Raw genomic sequence first — 24,347 nt, forward strand, 5'->3', positions numbered from 1 at the left:
AATTTCATCAAAAAATTCACATAAAGCTTTTCACTTTTCTTCACCAAAATCTAAAAGCTTTTAAGCTTTATGTCTTAAACTGTAAAAATCTGTAAAAATTCATAGCAATCATTTGAAAACAATGGAAAATCATTATATAAAACATTAATATCATAAATTCTTTAAATTTCGCAACATAAACTATAAAAGCTTTTCATAACTTTTTATATTTTTACATAAAAATCATAAAAAAATATTATTTAATCGATTAGCTGGACATTTAACAACATTTCAAATACTTTATGGAAAAAAATCAAGAATTTTTGAAAAAGCTCTTTAAAGCTTTTTTTTCAATTTTCAAAATTATAAGTCTAAATACTTTAGAAAATCAATTGGTAAACAATTTTTTGTAAATATACATAAAAGCTTTTGGAAAATTTTAAAAGCTTTTTAAAAACTTTCTGAATTTTCAACCAACTTTGCTATAAAATCTCTCAAAATATAGTTTGTTCGAAAAAATTACAAAAGCTTTCGAAAGCTTTTTAAAGATTTGAAACAGTTTTCAGTCAAAACTATGCACAACGATGTTCAAAAAGTGATTTTTGATAAAAATCAAAAAAGCTTTTTCAAAATTTTGCAAAAATTTTTAAAAAGCTTTTTTTAATTGTTCAAAATTTTAAGTTTAAATACCTTAAAAACTCATTTAAAAAATAATTTTTCGCAAAAACTAAAAAAGCTTTTTTTTTAATTTTCAAAATTATGAGTCAAAACCTACTTTAAAAAATCATATGGAAAATTTTTTTGTAAAATTCATAAAAGCTTTTGGAAATTCAAAAAATCTTTCTAAATTTTCAACAAATTTTCGTGTTAATGACTAAATTCTCTCAAAATGAGGTTTACTCCAAAGAAATTGCAAAAGCTTTCGAAAGCTTTTTAAAGATTTGAACAGTTTTCAGTACAAAAATATTCTAAAAGTGTTTTCGATAAAAATTCAATTACTCGGACCCTATTTTTCGTAAATATATGTATACAAAAGCTTTTGAAAGCTTTTTTTTAGATTTTGAAAAATTTCCCTAAAAAAATTTCAAAAAGTTCAGATAAAGCATACAGAAACAATTTAAATATAATTTAGATAAAATTGTATACAAAAACTGAAAAAGCTTTTAAAGATTTTGAAAGATATAACTTAAAAAACTTGATAAGAAATCATGGAAATATTCCTGAATCTTTCCAATGCTTTTTTAACTTGATTTTTGCAAGCTTTTGGTTAATATAATCCAGTTTGTTAGAAGAGCTTTTGAAAGCTTTTTTGAAAAATTCGCAGATTTTAATTGAAAGTTAGCCAAAAATCATTTTAATATTGTTTTTAGAAATTTTTATATAAAAGCTTTAAAGAGCTTTCACAAAACCTTTTGAAAGCTTTTTTAAGATTTTGAAAAATTTCACTAAAAAATGTCAAAAAGTTCAGATAAAGCATACAGAAACAATTTAAATATAATTTAGATAAAATTTTATACAAAAACTGAAAAAGCTTTTAAAGATTTTGAATGAAATAGCTTAAAAAACTTGATAAGAAATCATGCAAATATTCCTAAATCTTTCCAATGCATTTTTAACTTGATTTTTGCAAGCTTTTGGTTAATATAATCCAGTTTGTTAGAAGAGCTTTTGAAAGCTTTTTTGAAAAATTCGCAGATTTTAATTGAAAGTTAGCAAAAAAGCATTTTAATATTGTTTTTAGAAAATTTTATATAAAAGCTTTCACAAAAGCTTTTGAAAGCTTTTTTAAAATTTTGAAAAATTTCCCTTAAAAAAATGTCAAAAAGTTCAGATAAAGCATACAGAAACAATTTAAATATAATTTAGATAAAATTTTATAAAAAAAATTAAAAAGCTTTTAAAGATTTTGAAAGAAATAGCTTAAAAAACTTGATAAGAAATCATGGAAATATTCCTGAATCTTTCCAATGCATTTTTAACTTGATTTTTGCAAGCTTTTGGGTAATATAATCCAGTTTGTTAGAAGAGCTTTTGAAAGCTTTTTTGAAAATTTCGCAGATTTTACTTGAAAGTTAGCCAAAAATCATTTAAATATTGTTTTTAGAAAATTTTTTATAAAAGCTTTAAAGAGCTTTCACAAAAGCTTTTGAAAGCTTTTTTAAAATTTTGAAAAATTACACTAAAAAATGTCAAAAAGTTCAGATAAAGCATACAGAAACAATTTAAATATAATTTAGATACAATTTTATGCAAAAAAATTAAAAAGCTTTTAAATATTTTGAAAGATATAACTTAAAAAAACTTGATAGATATCATGGAAATATTCCTGAATCTTTCCAATGCTTTTTTAACTGGATTTTTGCAAGCTTTTGGGTAATATAATCAAGTTTGTTAGAAGAGCTTTTGAAAGCTTTTTTGAAAATTTCACAGATTTTACTTGAAAGTTAGCAAAAAAGCATTTTAATATGGTTTTTTAGAAAATTTTATATAAAAGCTTTAAAAAGCTTTCTTAAAAGCTTTTGAAAGCTTTTTAAGATTTTGAAAATTTTCCCTAAAAATGTCAAAAAGTTCAGATAAAGCATACAGAAACAATTTAAATATAATTTAGATACAATTTTATGCAAAAAAATTAAAAAGCTTTTAAAGATTTTGAAAGATATAACTTAAAAAAACTTGATAGATATCATGGAAATATTCCTGAATCTTTACAATGCTTTTTTAATTTGATTTTTGCAAGCTTTTGGTTAATATAATCCAGTTTTTTAGAAGAGCTTTTGAAAGCTTTTTTGAAAATTTCGCAGATTTTACTTGAAAGTTAGCAAAAAAGCATTTTAATATTGTTTTTAGAAAATTTTATATAAAAGCTTTGAAGAGCTTTCATAAAAGGCAAACAATCTGGGGAAAGCTTTTTCGATTTTGTTAGATTTAACAAAAAAAACATTTTAGCTTTTTTGTACTGATTTTCGAAAGCTTTTGGACACTATAAGAGAATCTTGTAAAAGAGCTTTTACATTTCTACTCTCATTTCTTCACCATTATCATTATTGTAATTATTTTAACAGCACTTCATATCAGAAAATTCATAAAAGAAATTCCAAAATTGTACTAATTTAAATTTAAGACCTTTTTTGAACATAATTTTGACACTAAAATTTGTAGTTTAGGAAAAACATTTTGTATGGGGTTTAAAACTTGATTAATATGTAGAACAATATTAAATTTTATTTAGTTTTAAGTATGATAATGTGAGTGTTTTATATTAAACTGCTGGTTTTTCAATATCTGTCTGTATTTTGTCCCAAAATTTATTTCTATAAATTTCTACGTATTTTTTCATGTTCTTCAATGTGTTTGTCTTGTATTTCTCTAACTGTCATTTTGATTCTCCACAACCAAAAATTATTTGTCCTATAACCTTAACTCTTACCCTACTTCCTTTTACACTTCTGGAATTATCCCATCAAAAAACTGTCTACTGTGTTTGTTTTCATGTGTTTGCGTTACTGCGTTACAAAAAAAGCTCTTTTCCCGGCTTTGGCTTTATTTTGTTTAGAAACCTAAGAAATGTTGCTTTTTATCACAATGAAAAAAGTTTCTTAAAATTTTTAAAAATAAAACCAAAACCAACTCAAAATTCCTTTAGACATTTCCACCGAAGATACACCAGTTGATGAACCTGTTTCGGAAACTGAATCTCATAATGGCGAAGAAGATATTGAAGCTTCTGGCGAAGACTACCCAGCAATTACTGAAACCAGCCCTGTTTACACCAACACCTATGATGGTGGTTGCCGTGGCGATACCACCTTCACTTGTCGCGAAAGTGGCAAGATCATTTGTGATGAACAAGTGTGCGATGGTGAAGAACAGTGCCCCGATGGTGAGGATGAATCGGACTGTCCAACCGATGGTGACAATGGCTACGATGGAGATACTGAATATGAACCTGGTACTGTCACTCTCTGTTTGTGTTTTTTTTTGTGTTGTTTTTGTGTGTGTTTTTCTTTGGAACATGTCCATCATGCTGACAAGTTTCAAGGCTCATTATTGTGTCCTCATTATTGTGTGTTTGTCCCTTAAACATTTCTTCACTAGATTGACCGCCATTTCGTATTTATTAACGGTTAAAAGTAACAAGAAGTATTTGGGGTTTAAAGAAACAGCTTTAAATAAAATTAAAATACATTTTAGTTAAGTGTGAGATTTTCAAAATATATTCGAATAAAAACCCGGGTTTTAATCGGATAAAACTGGAGTAACCGGATCTTTAGGCATCATTAGAACGATTAAAAAATAATTAAAAATTAAAAATTTTAGATTTTGAGAAAGAAAATGCTATATGTATTCGATTAAAAAATCCGGATTTTAATCGAATAAAATTAAAATAATCGAATCTTTATGTATCATTAAATTGTTTAAAAATTCACTAAAATTCAAAATTTTTTTTCAAAATTTATTCGAATAAAAAAATATTAATCGAATAAAATTATAACAACCTTTAATCGGATAAAATTGGAGTAACCGGATCTTTATGCATCATTAGAACGATTAAAAAATAATCCGGATTTTAATCGAATAAAATTAAAATAATCGAATCTTTATGTATCATTAAATTGTCAAAATTTATTCGAATAAAAAAATATTAATCGAATAAAATTATAGCAACCAGAACTTTTGGTATAATTAAAAGCTTTAAAAACCTAATAATAATAATAAAAAATCAATTTCAACAATTTATTCGATTAAAAAACCGGTTTTATTCGAATATTTCAAGAATTTATTCGAATAAAATTCGAAAAATTTTAAAAACTCTCTTAGTTTTTTCTTTAAATATTCTAAATTAGAAAAATGTTATTATTTGTTCTTTTTTAGCAAAAATTTTGGAAAATTTATCCGAATAAAAACCCGGATTTTAATCGAATAAAACTAAAGTAACCAGATCTTTATGTATTATTAAATTGTTTTAAAATTAAAAAATTTGGCTATAATTAAAAGCATTAAAAACCTAATCATAATAAAAAATCAATTTCAACAATTTATTCGATTAAAAAACCGGTTTTTATTCGAATATTTTAAGAATTTATTCGAATAAAATTCGAAAAATGTTCAAAAAAAACTCTTAGTTTTTTCTTTAAATATTATAAATTAGAAAAATGTTATTTGTTCTTTTTTAGAAAATTTTTTGGAAAATTTATCCGAATAAAAACCCGGATTTTAATCGAATAAAATTAAAGTAACCGAAAGTTTATGTATTATTAAATTGTTTAACAAAAAATTTAAAAACAAAAAAAATATTTTAAAAATTTATTCGAATAAAAAAACCAGATATTAATCGAATAATATAAAAGTAACCGGTTTTTTAAAATTTTATTTGTTGTTTATCAATATGTTTTATGGTAACAATTAAAACTACAAAAAAATATACTTTCCAAATTTATTCGAATAAAAAAACCGTATTTTAAACGAGTAATATCCGTTTTTTTTATTCGTTTAAAATCCGGTTTTTTTATTCGAATAAATTTGGAAAATATATTTTTTTTTGGTAATTTTTAACGTTATCATAAAACATATTAATAAACAACAAATAAGATTTTAAAAAAAACCGGTTACTTTTATATTATTCGATTAATATCCGGTTTTTTTATTCGAATAAATTTGTAAAATATTTTTTATTTTTAAATATTTGTTAAACAATTTAATAATACATAAAGATCCGGTTACTTTAATATTATTCGATTAAAATCCGGGTTTTTATTCGAATAATTTTTAAAAAATTTTTGTAAAAAAATTAAAAATGTTAACTTTTTTCAAATTCAGCTTATTTAAAGCAAAAACTAAGAGTTTTCTGAAAATTTTTCGAATTTTGTTCGAATAAATTCTTAAAATATTCGAATAAAAACCGGTTTTTTAATCGAATAAATTGTTGAAATTTATTTTTCAATCTGTTTTATGATAATGTTAAAAATTACCGAAAAACATATTTTCCAAATTTATTCGAATGAAAAAAAACGGATTTTAAACGAATAAAATATGAAAGTAACTGGTGAAAAACGAATTTTATTCGAATATATCAATAATTTATTAATTAATATCAGGACTAAAAATTAAAAAAAAAATATTTTCCAAAATTTATTCGAATAAAAAAACCGGTTATTAATCGAATAATATGAAAGTAACCGGTTTTTAGGAAATTTTATTTATTTTTTATAAATTTATTTTATGATAACCTTAACTTTACAGCTATTTTAAATAAATTATAAACGAATAATACAAAAGTAATCGAGTAATCGTTTTGCTTATAATGATTCTTATAATTCTTTTCTGGTTAAAAAAATGTTTAGCTTATTTAAAGCAGAATTAAGCATTTTGCTACAATTTCCTTAAAGTTGGGTTTAAGTAACCGTTTACTTTAATTAAGTAACCATGCTATATTTTAATTTTTTTCTAATTTTTAAAGACAAAAGTCTTTTTAAACTTCAGCAAGTTTTATTTTCTTCAATTATTTAATATAAAATCAATTTTTTGAAATGAGTAATCGGTTCATTTTATAAGTAACAATTCATTTTGTAAGTAACCACTAAATTTTCCCTACTATTCTATAAGAAATGTTTATATTTCTTGGAATTTGTAATTTTTTCAAAAATTTTCAAAAGTAACCGGTTACTTTTTTTAACTGTTACATTTTATATCTATTTTTTAGCTTAGCAAACGTTAAATTTTATTTTATTCTTAAATCTTATTACAAAATTGTATTAGGCTCAGAAAATAAGCCGGTTACTTTGTGGGTACTCGTCTATGCCATTAATTTCTTAAATATCTAGTTAAATTAGACGGTTACTTTTTGAAGTAACCATTTCTTATCAAAAAAAACCAGTTACTTGGTGGGTACTCGAGTAAATTTTGATTTTTGTTACTTTGTTAGCCCTAGAAAATGGTTTATTTTAATTAATTAGTTAATTTAAGCTATTAATTTCTTAAATATCTAGTTAAATTAGACGGTTACTTTTTAAAGTAACCATTTTATTTTCAAGAATATGTAAGTTTTTTATTGGATATTAATAAAAGCATATAATTTTTCAAATAACTAGATAATTTAGCTGGTTACTTTTTTAAGTAACCATAATATTTTAATAATTCAGTTAAGTAACCATGTTATTTTATTGAAATTTGACCAAGATAATGTTTTTTCTTTAATAATTAGTAAATTTAAGCTATTAATTTCTTAAATATTTAGTTAAATTAGATGGTTACTTTTTTAAGTAACCATTTCTTATTAAAAATAAACCAGTTACTTGGTGGGTACTCGAGTAAATTTTGATTTTTGTCACTTTGTTAGCCCGAGAAAATGGTTTATTTTAATTAATTAGTTAATTTAAGCTATTAATTTCTTAAATATCTAGTTAAATTAGACGGTTACTTTTGGAAGTAACCATTTAATTTTCAAAAATAACTAAGTTTTTTATGTGATATTAATAAAAGCACATAATTTTGCAAATAACTAGATAATTTAGCCGGTTACTTTTTTAAGTAACCATAATATTTTAATAAGTCAGTTAAGTAACCATGTTATTTTATTGAAATTTTACCAAGAGAATGGTTTTTTTTATTAATTAGTTAATTTAAGCTATTAATTTCGTAAATATCATGTTAAATTAGATGGTTACTTTTGGAAGTAACCATTTCATATTAAAAATAAACCAGTTACTTTGTGGGTATTCGAGTAAATTTTGATTTTTGTTACTTTGTTAGCCCGAGAAAATGGTTTATTTTAATTAATTTGTTAATTTAAGCTATTAATTTCTTAAATATCTAGTTAAATTAGACGGTTACTTTTGGAAGTAACCATTTTATTTCCTAAAATAACTAAGTTTTTTATGTGATATTAATAAAAGCACATAATTTTTCAAATAACTTGATAATTTAGCTGGTTACTTTTTTAAGTAACCATAATATTTTAATAAGTCAGTTAAGTAACCATGTTATTTTATTGAAATTTGACCAAGAGAATGGTTTTTCTTTAATAATTAGTAAATTTAAGCTATTAATTTCTTAAATATTTGGATAAATTAGTCGGTTACTTTTTTAAGTAACCATTTTATTTCCTAAAATAACTAAGTTTTTTATGTGATATTAATAAAAGCACATAATTTTTCAAATAACTAGATAATTTGGGCGGTTACTTTTTTAAGTAACCATAATATTTTAATAAGTTAGTTAATTTGTTTAGCCAAAATTAAAATAAATTTATGTATGCTGATTTTCTGCTATTAATTTTTCAAATATCTATGTAAATTATATGGTTACTTTTTAAGTAACCATGTTAGTTAATTGAAATTTTAAAATATTTTGAATAAAATTTGTTTAAATTTAAATATTTATTTTAGTTTAGTTAATTACTTACTAAAATACTTGTATATTTTTAGAGGTTACTTTTTTAAAAGGTTTTTTAACCTGAAATAAAAGATTTAAAAAGCGGTTACTTTTTCAAGTTACCCTTTTTTAGATAATATTTTATTAAGTATTAAGTAATGAATCACCTGTTACTAAACCAAAAACATATCAATGCAAATATCTCATCACTAGCTAACCTTTTGTGTGTTATTTATACAAATTTTTGTTAAAAATATTGAATTGAAATAATGAAATTAATATTGGAATTTTTTGTTTTTCTACATTTTTTAAACCTGGTAATGAACCATAAACAGATAACCAATGTCTAGAAAATGAATTCAGATGTGATAATCGTTGTCTGCCCAAAGAATATCTGTGCAATGGTTTTAGTGAATGTATCGACAACACCGATGAACTTAATTGTCCCGAAAAAGGTGAGCTTTTTTTATATTATTTATTTTTTAAACAGTTTTTAAGTTTATTTTAAGTTTTTCATGTTTTTCTATAATTTGCAAACAATATTTTTAGCTGAGACACTTGAATTTAATTTAAATATTTTTTTTAATTTCTTTAACAAAAAACAGATCAAATCATTTTAGTTTTAAGTGTTAAGAGAAAAACAAATCTTTAGTTTTCAATTAATTTTTGATATCATGAAAATGACCCTGAAAAACATATTTGCAAAACACAAAAGTTTGAATGGAATATTCAAAAACACTCATGTAGCTAAATGAAATCATATAGAAATAAACCAGCATTACAATTCATGGGAAAAATCAAAAATTTCCTTTTAATTCTGTTTTTGAAAATGTTGCTGGGTTTTAAAAACTCTTAAGGTCATATTCTATAGTTATTGTGGTGGGTGGTGTTGTTAACAACCAAACAAGAGATTAGTATTAAATAAATTTTAACATACAATTATGTTTTACCAAAAAGTTTTGACATTTTTGGCCACACACACACAAAAAAAGTAGGAGTTTTCATGTGTGTGTGTGTGGAACAATTTATGCTCCAAGGAGAAAGTACAAAATATTTTAATTAAAACTATTTAGAACAAATAGAAAACTATACAACTGCAATGGATTTGATTACAAGAAATTTTATTTCATATAGAAAATATTAAAGTTTTGTTTACAAAAATATAAATTTAACAAATATTACCAATTTCTCCTTTATATTATTTTTTTTTTTTGATATGAAAAATTTACTACTTTATTTTATAGTGCAGTTTAAACCACAAATTTTTAATCAAAAATGTAAATTTCCTTGTATAAATCTTTATTTCCCGTTTTATATTTTTTACAAAAACAAAATAACCCAAAAAATATATATAAATGAAGATCTAATTAATAAACCACACACACAACAATAAAAAAAAATTTGCATTTTTGCACAACACAACAAAAAAAATCCTGCATCCACTCTCACAATCGTGGTAATCATAAAAATTACCATGTTCAACCATTCATTTACTCACTCACTCATATATTTCGTGTTATTGTTGTTATGATTACAGTATTGTTGTTGTTACTGTTGCTGTATGTAGTCGTTTTCTTTTTATGCGAGCCAACCATCAACATCCGTTAGTAATTTGTAAACAAACCCGAAAATAGCTCCCCCAAGGAATAAAGAGACAGAGAGACAACACATAAACATAACAACAATAACAGAAGCAATGTAGAGAGTAGGTGGTTGGGTGGTTGAGTGTGTTTTCTGTTTAAAGAGTACACTAGAGTGTGTGTGTTAGTAATAACTGGTAACAATAAGTGTTTACTGTTATGTGGAATTAATGCAGAGATGGGCAAACTAAATAAATAGAAGTAAATAAAGGAAATTTGTAATAATTATTAGATTTTAAAGGGAAAATAATGATATTTGACATTTCAAACTTTAAAAAGAAAAAAATAGATAAGTTTCAATGACTTTGGATAATAAATGTACCGATTATTCGTTAATATTGAATCGAATAATTTTTTATTCGTTACAAATACCATATTTTTTGCATTTTTTTTAATATAATTTTCAAACTAGAGAAGTTTCAATAATTTTAAAGGAAACATTTACTGATTATTCGTTTCCATTAAGTATTAATGACTTTGGGTAATAAATGTACCGATTATTCGTTAATATTTAATCGAATAATTTTTTATTCGTTAGTAATATCATATTTTTTGCATTTTTTTTTAATATAATTTTCAATCTAGAGAAATTTCAATAATTTTAAAGGAAAAATTTACCGATATTTGTTTCCTTTTACACGAATAATTTCATATTCGCCACTTAAATCGTTTTTATTGCGTTTTATTCATATATTTTATCATTAAATTGTTTAAAAATTAACTAAAAATTACACATTTTTTTTTTTAAATTTATTCGAATAAATTTATAGCAACCTTTAATCGGATAAAATAGGATAACCGGATCAATAGGCATTATTAGAACGATTAAAAAATAATTAAAAATTTTATATTTTGAGAAAGAAAATGCTATATATATTCGATTAAAAAATCCCGATTTTAATCGAATAAAATTAAAGTAATCGAATCTTTATGTATCATTAAATTGTTTAAAAATGAACTAAAAATTCAAAATTTTTTTTTTTCAAAATTTATTCGAATAAAAAAATATTAATCGAATAAAATTATAGCAACGTTTAATCGGATCATTAGAACGATTAAAAAATAATTAAAAATTTTATATTCTGAGAAAAAAAATGCTATATGTATTCGATTAAAAAATCCGGATTTTAATCGAATAAAATTAAAGTAATCGAATCTTCAAGTATCATTAAATTGTTTAAAAATTAACTAAAAATTTAAAATTTTTTTTGCAAAATTTATTCGAATAAAAAAATATTAATCGAATAAAATTATAGCAACCTTTAATCGGATAAAATAGGATAACCAGATCAATAGGCATCATTAGAACGATTAAAAAATAATTAAAAATTTTATATTTTGAGAAAGAAAATGCTATATGTATTCGATTAAAAAATCCGGATTTTAATCGAATAAAATTAAAGTAATCGAATCTTTATGTATCATTAAATTGTTTAAAAATTAACAAAAAATTCAAAATTTTTTTTTCAAAATTTATTCGAATAAAAAAATATTAATCGAATAAAATTATAGCAACCTTTAATCGGATCATTAGAACGATTAAAAAATCATTAGAACGATTAAAAAAATCATTAAAAATTAAAAATTTTATATTTTGAGAAAGAAAATGCTATATGTATTCGATTAAAAAATTCGGATTTTAATCGAATAAAATCAAAGTAATCGAATCTTTATGTATCATTAAATTGTTTAAAAATGAACTAAAAATTCAACATTTTTTTTGCAAAATTTATTCGAATAAAAAAATATTAATCGAATAAAATTATAGCAACCTGAACTTTGGTTATAATTAAAAGCATTAAAAACATAATAATAATAAAAAATCAATTTCAACAATTTATTCGATTAAAAAACCGGTTATTATTCCAATATTTTATTCGAATAAAATTCGAAAAATTTTCAAAAAACTCTTAGTTTTTGCTTTAAATATGCTAAATTAGAAAAACGTTATTATTTGTTCTTTTTTAGCAAAAATTTTGAAAAATTTATCCGAATAAAAACCCGGATTTTAATCGAATAAAATTAAAGTAACCGGAAGTTTCAATAATTTTAAAGGAAAAATTTACTGATTAAAATCATAATTTTCAATTGAATTATTTTAATTTAAGTTTTTTAAGAAGTTTTATAAAGTCTAGAGTACAATTTCGAAATTATTCGGTTTTTAATTATTCGAATAAATTTTTATTCGTTGCAAAATCAAGATTTTTTATTAAATTATTTATGTTTAATACATTTCAAATGAATTTTATGATGTTTAACGGAAATTTTTAACGATTATTCGGAAAATTTTATTCGAATAATTTTAAAAAAATATATTTTTTTTTTCCAAAAAAAAATTTTTTCTTTTGCTAAAATTTTGTATAACTAAAGAAAAATCTTTAATTTTTTTTAAAATTTAGAGCACAATTTCTAAATTATTCGGTTTTTAATTATTCGAATAAATTTTTATTCGTTACAAAATCAAGATTTTTTATTAAATTATTTATGTTTAATAAATTTCAAATGGATTTTATAAGGTTTAATGGAAATTTTTAACGATTATTCGGAAAATTTTATTCGAATAATTTAAAAAAAAATTTCTTTTGCTAAAATTTTGTATAACTAAAGAAATATCTTAAATTTTTTTACTATCAGTTTTCTCCATTCTCTTTGGGGCCTTTGGTTGGTCTCGTGTGATGTTAAACATTTAAGCTTATGCTGTCACTTTATTACTGAAAGTCGTGTATGAAATGAAAGTGTAAATTAACTGTAAAATCTACAATGGCAACAGTTAAGCTAGAAACAAATTTCTTTTAAAAAAAACTTTTTTTTCAAAACTTAATTTCTAATATTTTAAAAGTAAAAAAAAAATTCCAAAAATTTAAAATTTTTTGTTGAGTTTGAAATAATTATTCTCTAAATATTAAATTTAATCTTTAACTAAACTTTCTAGTTTACTTAAAATTACATTGTAAAAAAATCATATTTTTTCTTTGTACTTGTTTACTACTTTACAAGACAGTTGCATATTTTTGCCACTTTCTTTCTCTAACCACTCAACACCATAACAAGGATATAAAATAATTTTGCATACAGCTACGAGCTCTTCTTTTTTTTTTTGTAACTGGAAAAACGAATAAAATCCTCTAAACTTTGGTGTTGATTAAATTTTTGTGCACTGATTTTTTTTTTTCGTTCTTTGCCGAACTGACACTCCTGCTGCTGCTGTTACTTTTTTTGTCATTTCAACAACTACAAAAGCAGCAAAAAGATAAAATCTAGAAGTAGCACTTACTTTAGAAAACATGACTCCCAGTGTACAAAATAACATCAAGTGAGTTTATAAAAAAGGGGCAACGAAAAAAAGCATATTCATAAGGTTAAGAGCACTTTGCAACATTAGATTGCTACAACACACACACACATATTGAAAGTTAAGAAAAAAAATAAAGCAAAGCGTAAGTGTGTAGTGTGCTATAAAAAAATTACAAGAAATTTAACTAAATTGTTTTGATAAACTCATAAAACATAAACACTTAATAGGTCTTTTGTGTTGTGGAACATCGAAGACACACAAACATAAAAATTATAAAATTTGTAAAGAGGGGGAGCCCAAGACTTCTTACTCCTAGTGCAATAATGAGGAAATGCTTTCAATTTATATCGACATTTTATTTATAGACAATATTATTCTTTAACATTTTTTAGCTAGAAGAAATTCACTCAAGTATGTGAAAAATTTAATTGTCTTATTTAAAGGTCTATAAATCGTAATAAATTAAAAGAAAAATAAAAAAAAACTTTGGAAAAATGCTTAGAACTAACTAAAATTTCAGATTTTGGGAAAAAATCATTAACGAATAAAAAATTATTCGAATAATTTTGAACGATTATTCGTTTGAAAATTATCTTAAACTATTTGTATTACTCTAATAAAAACAAAACTATAATTTTTTTTCAAATCAACAGCGAATAAAAAATTAATCGAATAAAATATTCATATAATCTACAACTATGCCTTAAATATATAAAATAATTTTATGTTTTAAAATAAACTTAAATAAATATGCATAAACATGTTATAAAATAAAGATTTTTGGAAAAAAATTTTAACTATAAAAAAATTATTCGAATAATTATTAACGATTATTCGTTAAGAAATCATAAAAAAATATTTCTTAGAAAACAAGAAAGCAAAAATTGCTAATTTTAGGGAAATCTAAAACGAATAAAATATTAATCGGATAAATGCAATGAATAGTAATAAATTATAAAAAAAATAAAAAAAAAATTTAAGAAAAATGCTTAGAAATAACTTAAAATTCAGATTTTGGGAAAAAATCGTTAACAAATAAAAAATTATTCGAATAATTTTGAACGATTATTCGTTTGAAAATGAAGGTAAACCGGTTATTCGATTAAAATTCAAAAATTAAATCAGATTTTAATTAAATAAATTTTTTTTAATATTTGTGAAAATCCGGGTTACGTGTAATTTATTCGATTAAAAACCAGGTTCTACGAATAAAACCCGAAAAGAATTTCAAGAAAAAAAGGGTTTTTTTTAATTAAAATATGTATGTATGTATGTATTTTATAATATTTTTATAGAAAACCAGTAACGAATAATTTATTCGAATAAAAATCGGTTATTCGAATAAAATTCAAAAATCTAATTTTTATAAAAATTAAATTAGATTTTAGTTAAATAACCTTTTTTACTTATGGTGAAAATCTCGGGTAACGAATAATTTATTCGAATAAAAAACCGGTTATTCAAATAAAATCCAGAAATAAATTTCAAGCAAATAAAGATAATTTTAATTAGAAAACGTAATTTTTGTGCCCAACCGGTAACGAATAATTTATTCGAATAAAGAACCGATTAGTCGAATAAAAGCCAGAAATAAATTTCAACCAAATATAGTTTATTTTAATTAGAAAACGTTTCTTTTTTTAATTTTTGTATCAAATTGGTGACGAATAATTTATTCGAATAAAAAACCGGTTATTCGCAAAATAATCCAGAAATAAATTTCAAGCAAATAACGATTATTTTAATTAGAAAACGTTTCTTTTTTGATTTTTGTGCCCAACCGGTAACGAATAATTTATTCGAATAAAGAACCGGTTATTCGGAAAATAATGCAGAAATAAATTTCAACCAAATATAGTTTATTTTAATTAGAAAACGTTTCTTTTTTGATTTTTGTCACTAACCGGTGACGGATAATTTATTCGAATAAAAAAACCGGTTATTCGCAAAATAATGGAGAAATAAATTTCAAACAAATAAAGTTTATTTTAATTATAAAACATTTCTTTTTTAATTTTTGTATCAAATTGTAACGATTAATTTATTCGAATAAAAAAACCGGTTATTCGCAAAATAATCCAGAAATAAATTTCAAGCAAATAACGATTATTTTAATTATAAAACGTTTCTTTTTTTGATTTTTGTGACAAACCGGTGACGAATAATTTATTCGAATAAAAAACCGGTTATTCGCAAAATAATGCAGAAATAAATTTCAAGCAAATAAAGTTTATTTTAATTAGAAAAGGTTTCTTTTTTAATTTGTGCATCAAAATGGTAACGAATAATTTATTCGAATAAAAAAACCGGTTATTCGCAAAATAATCCAGAAATAAATTTCAAGCAAATAAAGTTTATTTTAATTAGAAAACGTTTCTTTTTTGATTTTTCTGACAAACCGGTGACGAATAATTTATTCGAATAAAAAACCGGTTATTCGCAAAATAATCCAGAAATAAATTTCAAGCAAATAAAGTTTATTTTAATTAGAAAACGTTTCTTTTTTGATTTTTCTGACAAACCGGTGACGAATAATTTATTCGAATAAAAAACCGGTTATTCGCAAAATAATCCAGAAATAAATTTCAAGCAAATAACGATTATTTTAATTAGAAAACTTTTCTTTTTCGATTTTTGTATCAAATTTGTAACGAATAATTTATTCGAATAAAGAACCGATTATTCGAATAAAACCCAGAAATAAATTTCAACCAAATATAGTTTATTTTAATTAGAAAACTTTTCTTTTTCGATTTTTGTATCAAATTGGTAACGAATAATTTATTCGAATAAAAAACCGGTTATTTGCAAAATAATCCAGAAATAAATTTCAAGCAAATAAAGTTTATTTTAATTAGAAAACGTTTCTTTTTTAATTTTTGTATCAAATTGGTAACGAATAACTTATTCGAATAAAAAACCGATTATTCGAATAAAACCCAGAAATAAATTTCAACAAAATATTGTTTATTTTAATTAGAAAACGTTTCTTTTATGATTTTTGTGCCCAACCGGTAACGAATAATTTATTCGAATAAAGAACCGATTATTCGAATAAAACCCAGAAATAAATTTCAACCAAATATAGTTTATTTTAATTAGAAAACTTTTCTTTTTCGATTTTTGTATCAAATTGGTAACGAATAATTTATTCGAATAAAAAAACCGGTTATTCGCAAAGTAATCCAGAAATAAATTTCAAGCAAATAACGATTATTTTAATTAGAAAACGTTTCTTTTTTAATTTTTTATCAAATTGGTAACGAATAATTTATTCGAATAAAAAAACCGATTATACGAATAAAACCCAGAAATAAATTTCAAGCAAATAAAGTTTCTTTTAATAAGAAAACGTTTCTTTTATGATTTTTGTATCAAATTGGTAACGAATAATTTATTCGAATAAAGAACCGATTATTCGAATAAAACCCAGAAATAAATTTCAACCAAATATAGTTTATTTTAATTAGAAAACGTTTCTTTTTTAATTTTTTTTACCTAATTGGTAACGAATAATTTATTCGAATAAAAAACCGGTTATTCGAATAAAATTTAAAAATCAAATTTTTATAAAAATGAAATCCAATTTTAGTTAAATTACTGTTTTTAAACATTTATGAAAATCCCTTTTAATTTATTCGATTAAAAACCGGCACGAATACAATTTTTAGTTTGATTTTAATACAAAATTTCATAACATGTGGAATATTTACTTATATTTTAACCGGTAACAAATAAATTAATCGATTATTCGAATAAAATTTTCAGTTTTGTAAAATAAATTCATTAATTAATTCGAATATGTTTTTTTCTGACGAATAATTTTTAGAATTTTTTATAAATTCTAGCTATTTTCCTATATTTCTCTAGATTCCAACATTTTGGTTGCCTCCACGTGCTTCAAACATGTTGCATCTGTTTTTATTTGTTTGATTTCCCTTGGCTACATGTTTACGCAACATGTTGCTTTGGTTTTGTCGACATTGTTTTGGTTTCTGTTTGTTTTTCTTTTCTGTTTGGTTGTTGGTTCGTGTGGTTGGTTGGTTTGTCGTTCGTGGTCTTCGTAATTGCTGTTACTTTTCATGCTCATATTGTTTTTATTGTTAGTGGTGGTGATGGTGGTTGTGTTGGTGATGTTGTTGTTGTTTATTTATTGTCACCACTGCCATCAAACGATTTGTGGTTTTGATTTTCAGTTTTATGCATTTTTTTTACAAGATTTTTCTTTTTTTTATGATTTTTTCTGGCTTGTACTATTTCCTTCGCTTTTTTGTGTTATTGTTGGAGCACTGAGAAGCCAACAATGAAAGATGCTTGAACATCACCCAACATAACTTTACACATTCAAACACATAGGCAGATTTACACAACGACAAACCACCAGAGCCAACCATGCATCCATCCATCCATCAGTCACTGCTTTTTGCAACCATGACTTTTCCATTGAGCATTTTCTTTCATTTTTAGCTGTTGGCGTTCGCGTATTTCTAACGCGTTTTGCTGACAACTCCGCTTGGTTTATAAGATTTTTTGGATCAGTCAGACAAAACAGGCAGCAGCTACTACTGCTGCTGCTACTTTTCTCCATACAATCACAGACACACACTCTGACATTCCATTACAGACACAAACTTACATTTATGTATTCATTGTGTTGTAGTTGTGTGCACAGCAGAGCACAGTGTGAAATTTCGTATTTTTATATTTGAATTGAATTGCTTTTTTTTGTTGGTTTTTCGTTAGCTTAACGTTCGTTTTTCCATTCAGTTGAACTTCAGACGTTAAACTGTGCAAAAGCTTTTCAATTTGAAACGCGGGTGGTGAAAAAACAACAAATTGTTACTGTTCTGTTCAGTTGAAGTTCTTTAAAAAAGAAAATAATATTTAAAATAATTAAAAGCAAAAATTATATTCCTTTTTTTCGAGGGGAATTCAAATTTTCAAATAGAACGATAGTTCCAATTTGGGTTGAAATTTGCAAATAAAATACCAGTGAAAAGTGAGAATTATTTTTTTAAAACAAAAAAGGATTTTTGATTTGAAATCAAATATTGAAAAAAATTAAAACTGAAAATAATATTGAAACTTAAAAAATGCAAAAATTTTAAACGAAAAAGTGCAGCATTTAAAAAGGAAAAAAATAATGTTCTACTGAATTTAATATGGAAAAAAGAAAGATTTGAAAAATTTATAAATCAAGGATATTTTATTCAAATTTAATTTCATTATAACAAACTAAAGAAATTTACAATTTCCAGGACTTTTTTCAACAGAAAGTTCTAAATTTTGTTTGGTATTTAGAATAATAAGGAAAATGTTTAAAAGTTTTTAAAATTTTATAACAAAAAAAAAAAAAAAAAATTTCTTTAATTTTATTAAAGTTTTAAAATTTTACATAAATTTTTTATAAAAAATTTAAAAGAAATTTCTTTTTTTTAATTTTTATTAGAATTGTATATAAAACTAAATAAAATTGAAAGATTTTTGTTACGAATAATTTATTTCAACATTTAGAATAGAGAATAAATTAGAAATTTTAGTGATTTTTATAATTATTTTATTGAAATTTTTATATAAAATCAGATACAAATGTGAATTTTTTGATTTTTTAAAATTTTTGAAAAAAATCGGTAACGAATAATTTATTCGAATAAAAACCGATTAATCGAATAATTTTTTTTTTATGAAAAATTGTAATCTAATGTTATTGAAATAAACTTATTTTGCTAAAATTTTTAAAAATAAATGGTTACGAATAAATTATTCGAATAAAAACCGAATATTTTCGTTAAATTTTTAATAGAATTTTGAAAAAAATTGTTGCGACAGAAATGAAATTATGATTTTTTATAAATTTTTGTGTAAAATCATTAACGAATAATTTAATCGAATAAAACTTGATTAATCGAATAATTTTTTTTTATGAAAAATTGTAATCTAATGTTATTGAAATAAACTTATTTTGCTAAAATTTTTAAAAATAAATGGTTACGAATAAATTATTCGAATAATTTATTCGAATAAAAACCCGGTTATTCAAATAAAATAAAAAAACCAATTTCAAGAAATAATTGTTTTTTTTAAATTAGAAAACGTTTCTTTTTTAACTTTTGTGCAAAAACGTTAACGAATAATTTATTCGAATAAAAAAACCGGTTATTCGAATAACACAGAACTACATTTCAAGCAAATAAAGTTTATTTCAATTAGAAAGGTTTATTTTTTAAAGTTTTATTTCGAACCGGTAACGAATAATTTATTCGAATAAAAAACCGGTTATTCGAATAACACAGAACTAAATTTCAAGCAAATAAAGTTTATTTCAATTGGAAAGGTTTATTTTTTTAAAGTTTTATTTCGAACTGGTGACGAATATTTTATTCGAATAAAAAACCAATTATTCAATAAAACCGATTAATCGAATAAATTTTTTTTTGTTGTATATATCAACCTTATTTTATATAAATTACCTTTTTTTTGTTAAAATTTGTAAAAATAAATGTTTGCGAATAAATTATTCGAATAAAAACCGAATATTTTCGTTAAATTTTTAATCGATTTTTGTAAAAAAAATTGTTGCGGCAGAAATTAAATTATGATTTTTATAAATTTTTGTGTAAAATCAGTAACGAATAATTTAATCGAATAAAACTCGATTAATCGAATAATTTTTTTTATGAAAAATTTGAATTAATGTGGTTGGTTAAACTTTCTGTTGTTAAAATTTGTAAAAATAAATTTTTGGGAATAAATTATTCGATTAAAAAACCGATTTTTAATCGAATTTTGTAAAAAAATATTACATAGATATTAAATTGTGTTTTTTTAAATTTTTATGCAAAATTGGTAACGAATAATTTATTCGAATAAAAACCGGTTATCCGAATAATATTTGGAATAGCGATTAATGAAAAATTTATTTGATTCTTATGAGAAATAATTTAATTTGCTTAAATTTTGTAGAAAATCGATTACGAATAATTTATTCGAATAAAAAACCGGTTATCCGAATAAAACCCAAAAATTAATTTATGCTAATAAAGTTTATTTTAGTTAGAAAACGTTTATTTTTTAATTTTTGAGCCAAACCGTTGACGAATAATTTATTCGATTAAAAAACCGAATCTTTAGTTAAATTTTTAATCGAATTTTTTTAAAAAAAATGTTTACGATAGATATTAAATTGTGATTTTTTTAAATTTTTGTGCAAAATTGGTAACGAATAATTTATTCGAATAAAAACCGGTTATCCGAATAAAATTTGGAATAACGATTAATGAAAATTTTTTTTGATTCTTATGAGAAATAACTTAATTTGCTTAAATTTTGTAGAAAATCGATTACGAATAATTTATTCGAATAAATAACCGGTTATTCGAATAAAACCCAGAAATCAATTTTAAGCTAATAAAGTTTATTTTAATTAGAAAACGTTTATTTTTCAATTTTTGAGCCAAACCAGTGAAGAATAATTTATTCGAATAAAGAACCGCTTATACGAATAAAATTCAAAAACCAATTAAATTAAAAATTTTATGTTATTTAAGTTATAAATTGATTTTCTTATAATTTTTGCAAAAAATCGATTACGAATAATTTATTCGAATAAAAAACCGGTTATTCGAATAAAATAAAGAAACTAATTTCAAGGAAAAAATGTTTTTTTTTAATTAAAAAAACGTTTCTTTTTTATTTTTATGCTAAATTTTTGACGAATAATTTATTCGAATAAAAAACCGGTTATTCGAATAAAATAAAGAAACTAATTTCAAGGAAAATTTGTTTTTTTTTAGTTAGAAAACGTTTCTATTTTATTTTTATGCCAAATTTGTGGCGAATAATTTATTTGAATAAAAAACCGGTTATTCGAATAAAATGCAGAAACACATTTCTACCAAAAAAATCATAATTTTTATAAGAAAACGTTTAGCTTTCAATAATTAATCGAATGAAAACCCTGTTATTCGAGTAAAATCCGTAGACGAATTTCAAGCTAAAATAAATGTTTATTTAAATAACTCTAGACGTTTATTAAATAACTAAAACTTTATAAATTATTTAATATAAACTGCATTAACAGCTGTTACATTTTAAATATTATAAAATTTGCTTATTGTTGTATAAACAGTTTGTAAATAAAGATGATGACAAAGAAAATTCAATATTAATTTAATTAAGTCTTACTATGTTTGTGCATAACCGGTTACGAGTAAATTATTCGATTAATATCAAGTTATTCAAATTAAGCAACTTATAGACCAAACTTTGTTAGAATTAAATTAAATTTATTCGAATTATTTAATCGATTAAATATTAAATTTAACCAAAATCTTGTAATTTTAACAAAACATCTTGTTAAATGTATTTTATTAGCCTGAAATTGTTAAATTAGCCAATATTATGAGTTTGAAAAAAAGTAGTAGAAAATACCACTTTTTCAAAAAGTAAGAAAATTATGATTTTTCCTTAACACAATTATAATTTGAGGTTTTTAGAGTTAAATTAGCAAAAATTTAGAGTTTGAAAAAAAGTAGTAGAAAATACTACTTTTTCAAAAAGTAAGAAAATTATGATTTTTCCGTAACACAATAATAATTTGAGTTTTTTAGAGTTAAATTAGCAAAAATTTAGAGTTTGAAAAAAAGTAGTAGAAAATACTACTTTTTCAAAAAGTAAGAAAATTTTGATTTTTCCTTAACACAATTATAATTTGAGGTTTTTAGAGTTAAATTAGCAAAAATTTTGAGTTTGAAAAAAAGTAGTAGAAAATACTACTTTTTCAAAAAGTAAGAAAGTTATGATTTTTCCGCAACACAATTATAATTTGAGGTTTTTAGATTAAAATTAGTAAAAATTTAGAGTTTGAAAAAAAGTAGTAGAAAATACTACTTTTTCAAAAAGTTTGAAAATGTAGATTTTCCCCTAAAACACATATAATTTGAGGTTTTTAGAGTTAAATTAGCAAAAATTTTGAGTTTGAAAAAAGTAGTAGAAAATACTACTTTTTCAAAAAGTTTGAAAATGTAGATTTTCCCCTAAAACACATATAATTTGAGTTTTTTAGAGTTATATTAGCAAAAATTTAGAGTTTGAAAAAAGTAGTAGAAAATACTACTTTTTTTAAAAAGTTTGAAAATGTAGATTTTCCCCTAAAACACATATAATTGGAGTTTTTTAGAGTTATATTAGCAAAAATTTAGAGTTTGAAAAAAGTAGTAGAAAATACTACTTTTTTTAAAAAGTTTGAAAATGTAGATTTTCCCCTAAAACACATATAATTGGAGTTTTTTAGAGTTATATTAGCAAAAATTTAGAGTTTGAAAAAAGTAGTAGAAAATACTACTTTTTTTAAAAAGTTTGAAAATGTAGATTTTCCCCTAAAACACATATAATTTGAGTTTTTTAGAGTAATTAGAGCTAAAAACAAGTTTCTGTGTTAAAAAAATGTATGGCTATTAACACCTCCATTAAGTAGCCTTTTAAAATTTTTTTTCCTAAAAAACTATGTGTGATTCTGTAAAATTTTCCATAGTTTTTGTTTTCAAATAAAGAAAACTATTTACAATTTCCTGTGTTCTACAAAAAAAATGTTTAACATTATGGCCCTCTTTAGCCTGGGTATAATCCCATCACTTATTTATGCCACTCTTACAAAATTAAAAATATTTCAGGGTAATTAACAAGAACATTTAACTGACAGCCAAGAATGAAAAAAAAGACTTCCAGCAGCAGCATAAAATAAACAAAAATATTTCAATGAACTAAATTTAATTAAAATTTTTTTAGAAAAATTTTCGAAACTTAATAAATTCAGAAATGAATAAAAGTGCCATGATTTTTGAAAAATTTAAAATAAATTGAGTCAGTTTAAATTTTTTAATCTCTCTTGACAAGTGCTAATCCTAAACAAAAATATTTCTTAATTTGTCTTCTAAATTTTCAAGGTTTTCATTTTAAATTTCCCTAAATTGTAGAAATCCGTTTTCTTTAATTGTTTTTTCAAAGACAATTTTCAACTTAAATGTCAAACTCTCCTTTCCAGAAACCTTAGAAATATTTGTACATCTTTTTTTTCACCACAAACACACAATAGGTGTTTTAGCTAATGTGGCATATGCCACATTATAAATCTTCATCAAAAACGGGGCAAATATAATGAGAGAGGAAAAAACAAAAACTAGAGGAACATAAAATTGATGTTGTAGGCAGATAATCCCCAGCAATCAAAAAGCTATTGATATCTGTTGCATACATTAATAATAGAAAAGAGGCAAGAAGCAAGCAGCAGCCAACAAAACACACCTAATAAATAACACATAAATTAGAGTGTTGCAGCATGCAGCAGCCTCTACATAATAAACATACAAAAAAGCACATACTAAAACATTCCTCCGGAATTATAAATAGAATATCCAAAAATAAATATATACAGCATCAGTTTTTTTATGATGAGTAGTTGTACTTGACAGTGATCTCTAGCTATTCACTCAAAAGGGCTACAAATAACAATAATTTGTACAAAATCTACAACAATGTTTAACACAAAATCAAGAAAATTACTACAATTTAAGTGTCACACCTTTAAAATGCTCTTAAAATCATAGAAAAATATTGCAAGATTTTAAATTAGAGCAAAACTTTACTTTTTGTAAAAAGTAGTATTTCTACTACTATTTTGAAAATTGATTTTTTGACTATTTCAGGTTAAAACAATTAATTTTACAATAAAAAATGTTTCCTAAACATTAAAATCTTATAAAATTTCCAAAAACTACACTTTTTAAAAATAGTAGTATTTCTACTACTATTTTAAAAAAGTACTTTTTTAATGTTTTTAATACATTTCATATATTGTAAAACATTTTTTCTACTTTTTCTAATTTTTTTTTTTTTTCGAAAAAGTACTTTTTTTTTAAAAAAAAATATTTTCAAAAACGTAGTATTTTTTGAGAAAAATTTTATAATTGAACTGAAAATAATGTAAAAAGCTTAAAATGTTTGAATTATGATTTAAATTACAGTTTTTAAAAATAGTAGTATTTCTACTACTATTTTTAAAAAGT

At 22.7% G+C, this 24,347-nt stretch overlaps 1 protein-coding gene across 12 annotated transcripts in view; it reads left to right on the forward strand.

Annotated features, from left to right (window-relative positions):
* Nucleotides 1-24,347, forward strand: part of trol (terribly reduced optic lobes) — a 239,541-nt gene that overhangs the window by 73,395 nt on the left and 141,799 nt on the right. For all 12 annotated transcript variants that reach the window (XM_065510085.1, XM_065510086.1, XM_065510087.1 and 9 more), the window contains 2 exons: nucleotides 3,623-3,928; nucleotides 8,685-8,804. In XM_065510085.1, coding sequence (XP_065366157.1) covers nucleotides 3,623-3,928; nucleotides 8,685-8,804 — 426 coding nt within the window. The remainder of the gene's footprint in view (nucleotides 1-3,622; nucleotides 3,929-8,684; nucleotides 8,805-24,347) is intronic.

Source organism: Calliphora vicina, chromosome 4, assembly GCF_958450345.1.
Source record: "Calliphora vicina chromosome 4, idCalVici1.1, whole genome shotgun sequence".
NCBI lineage: Eukaryota > Metazoa > Arthropoda > Insecta > Diptera > Calliphoridae > Calliphora > Calliphora vicina.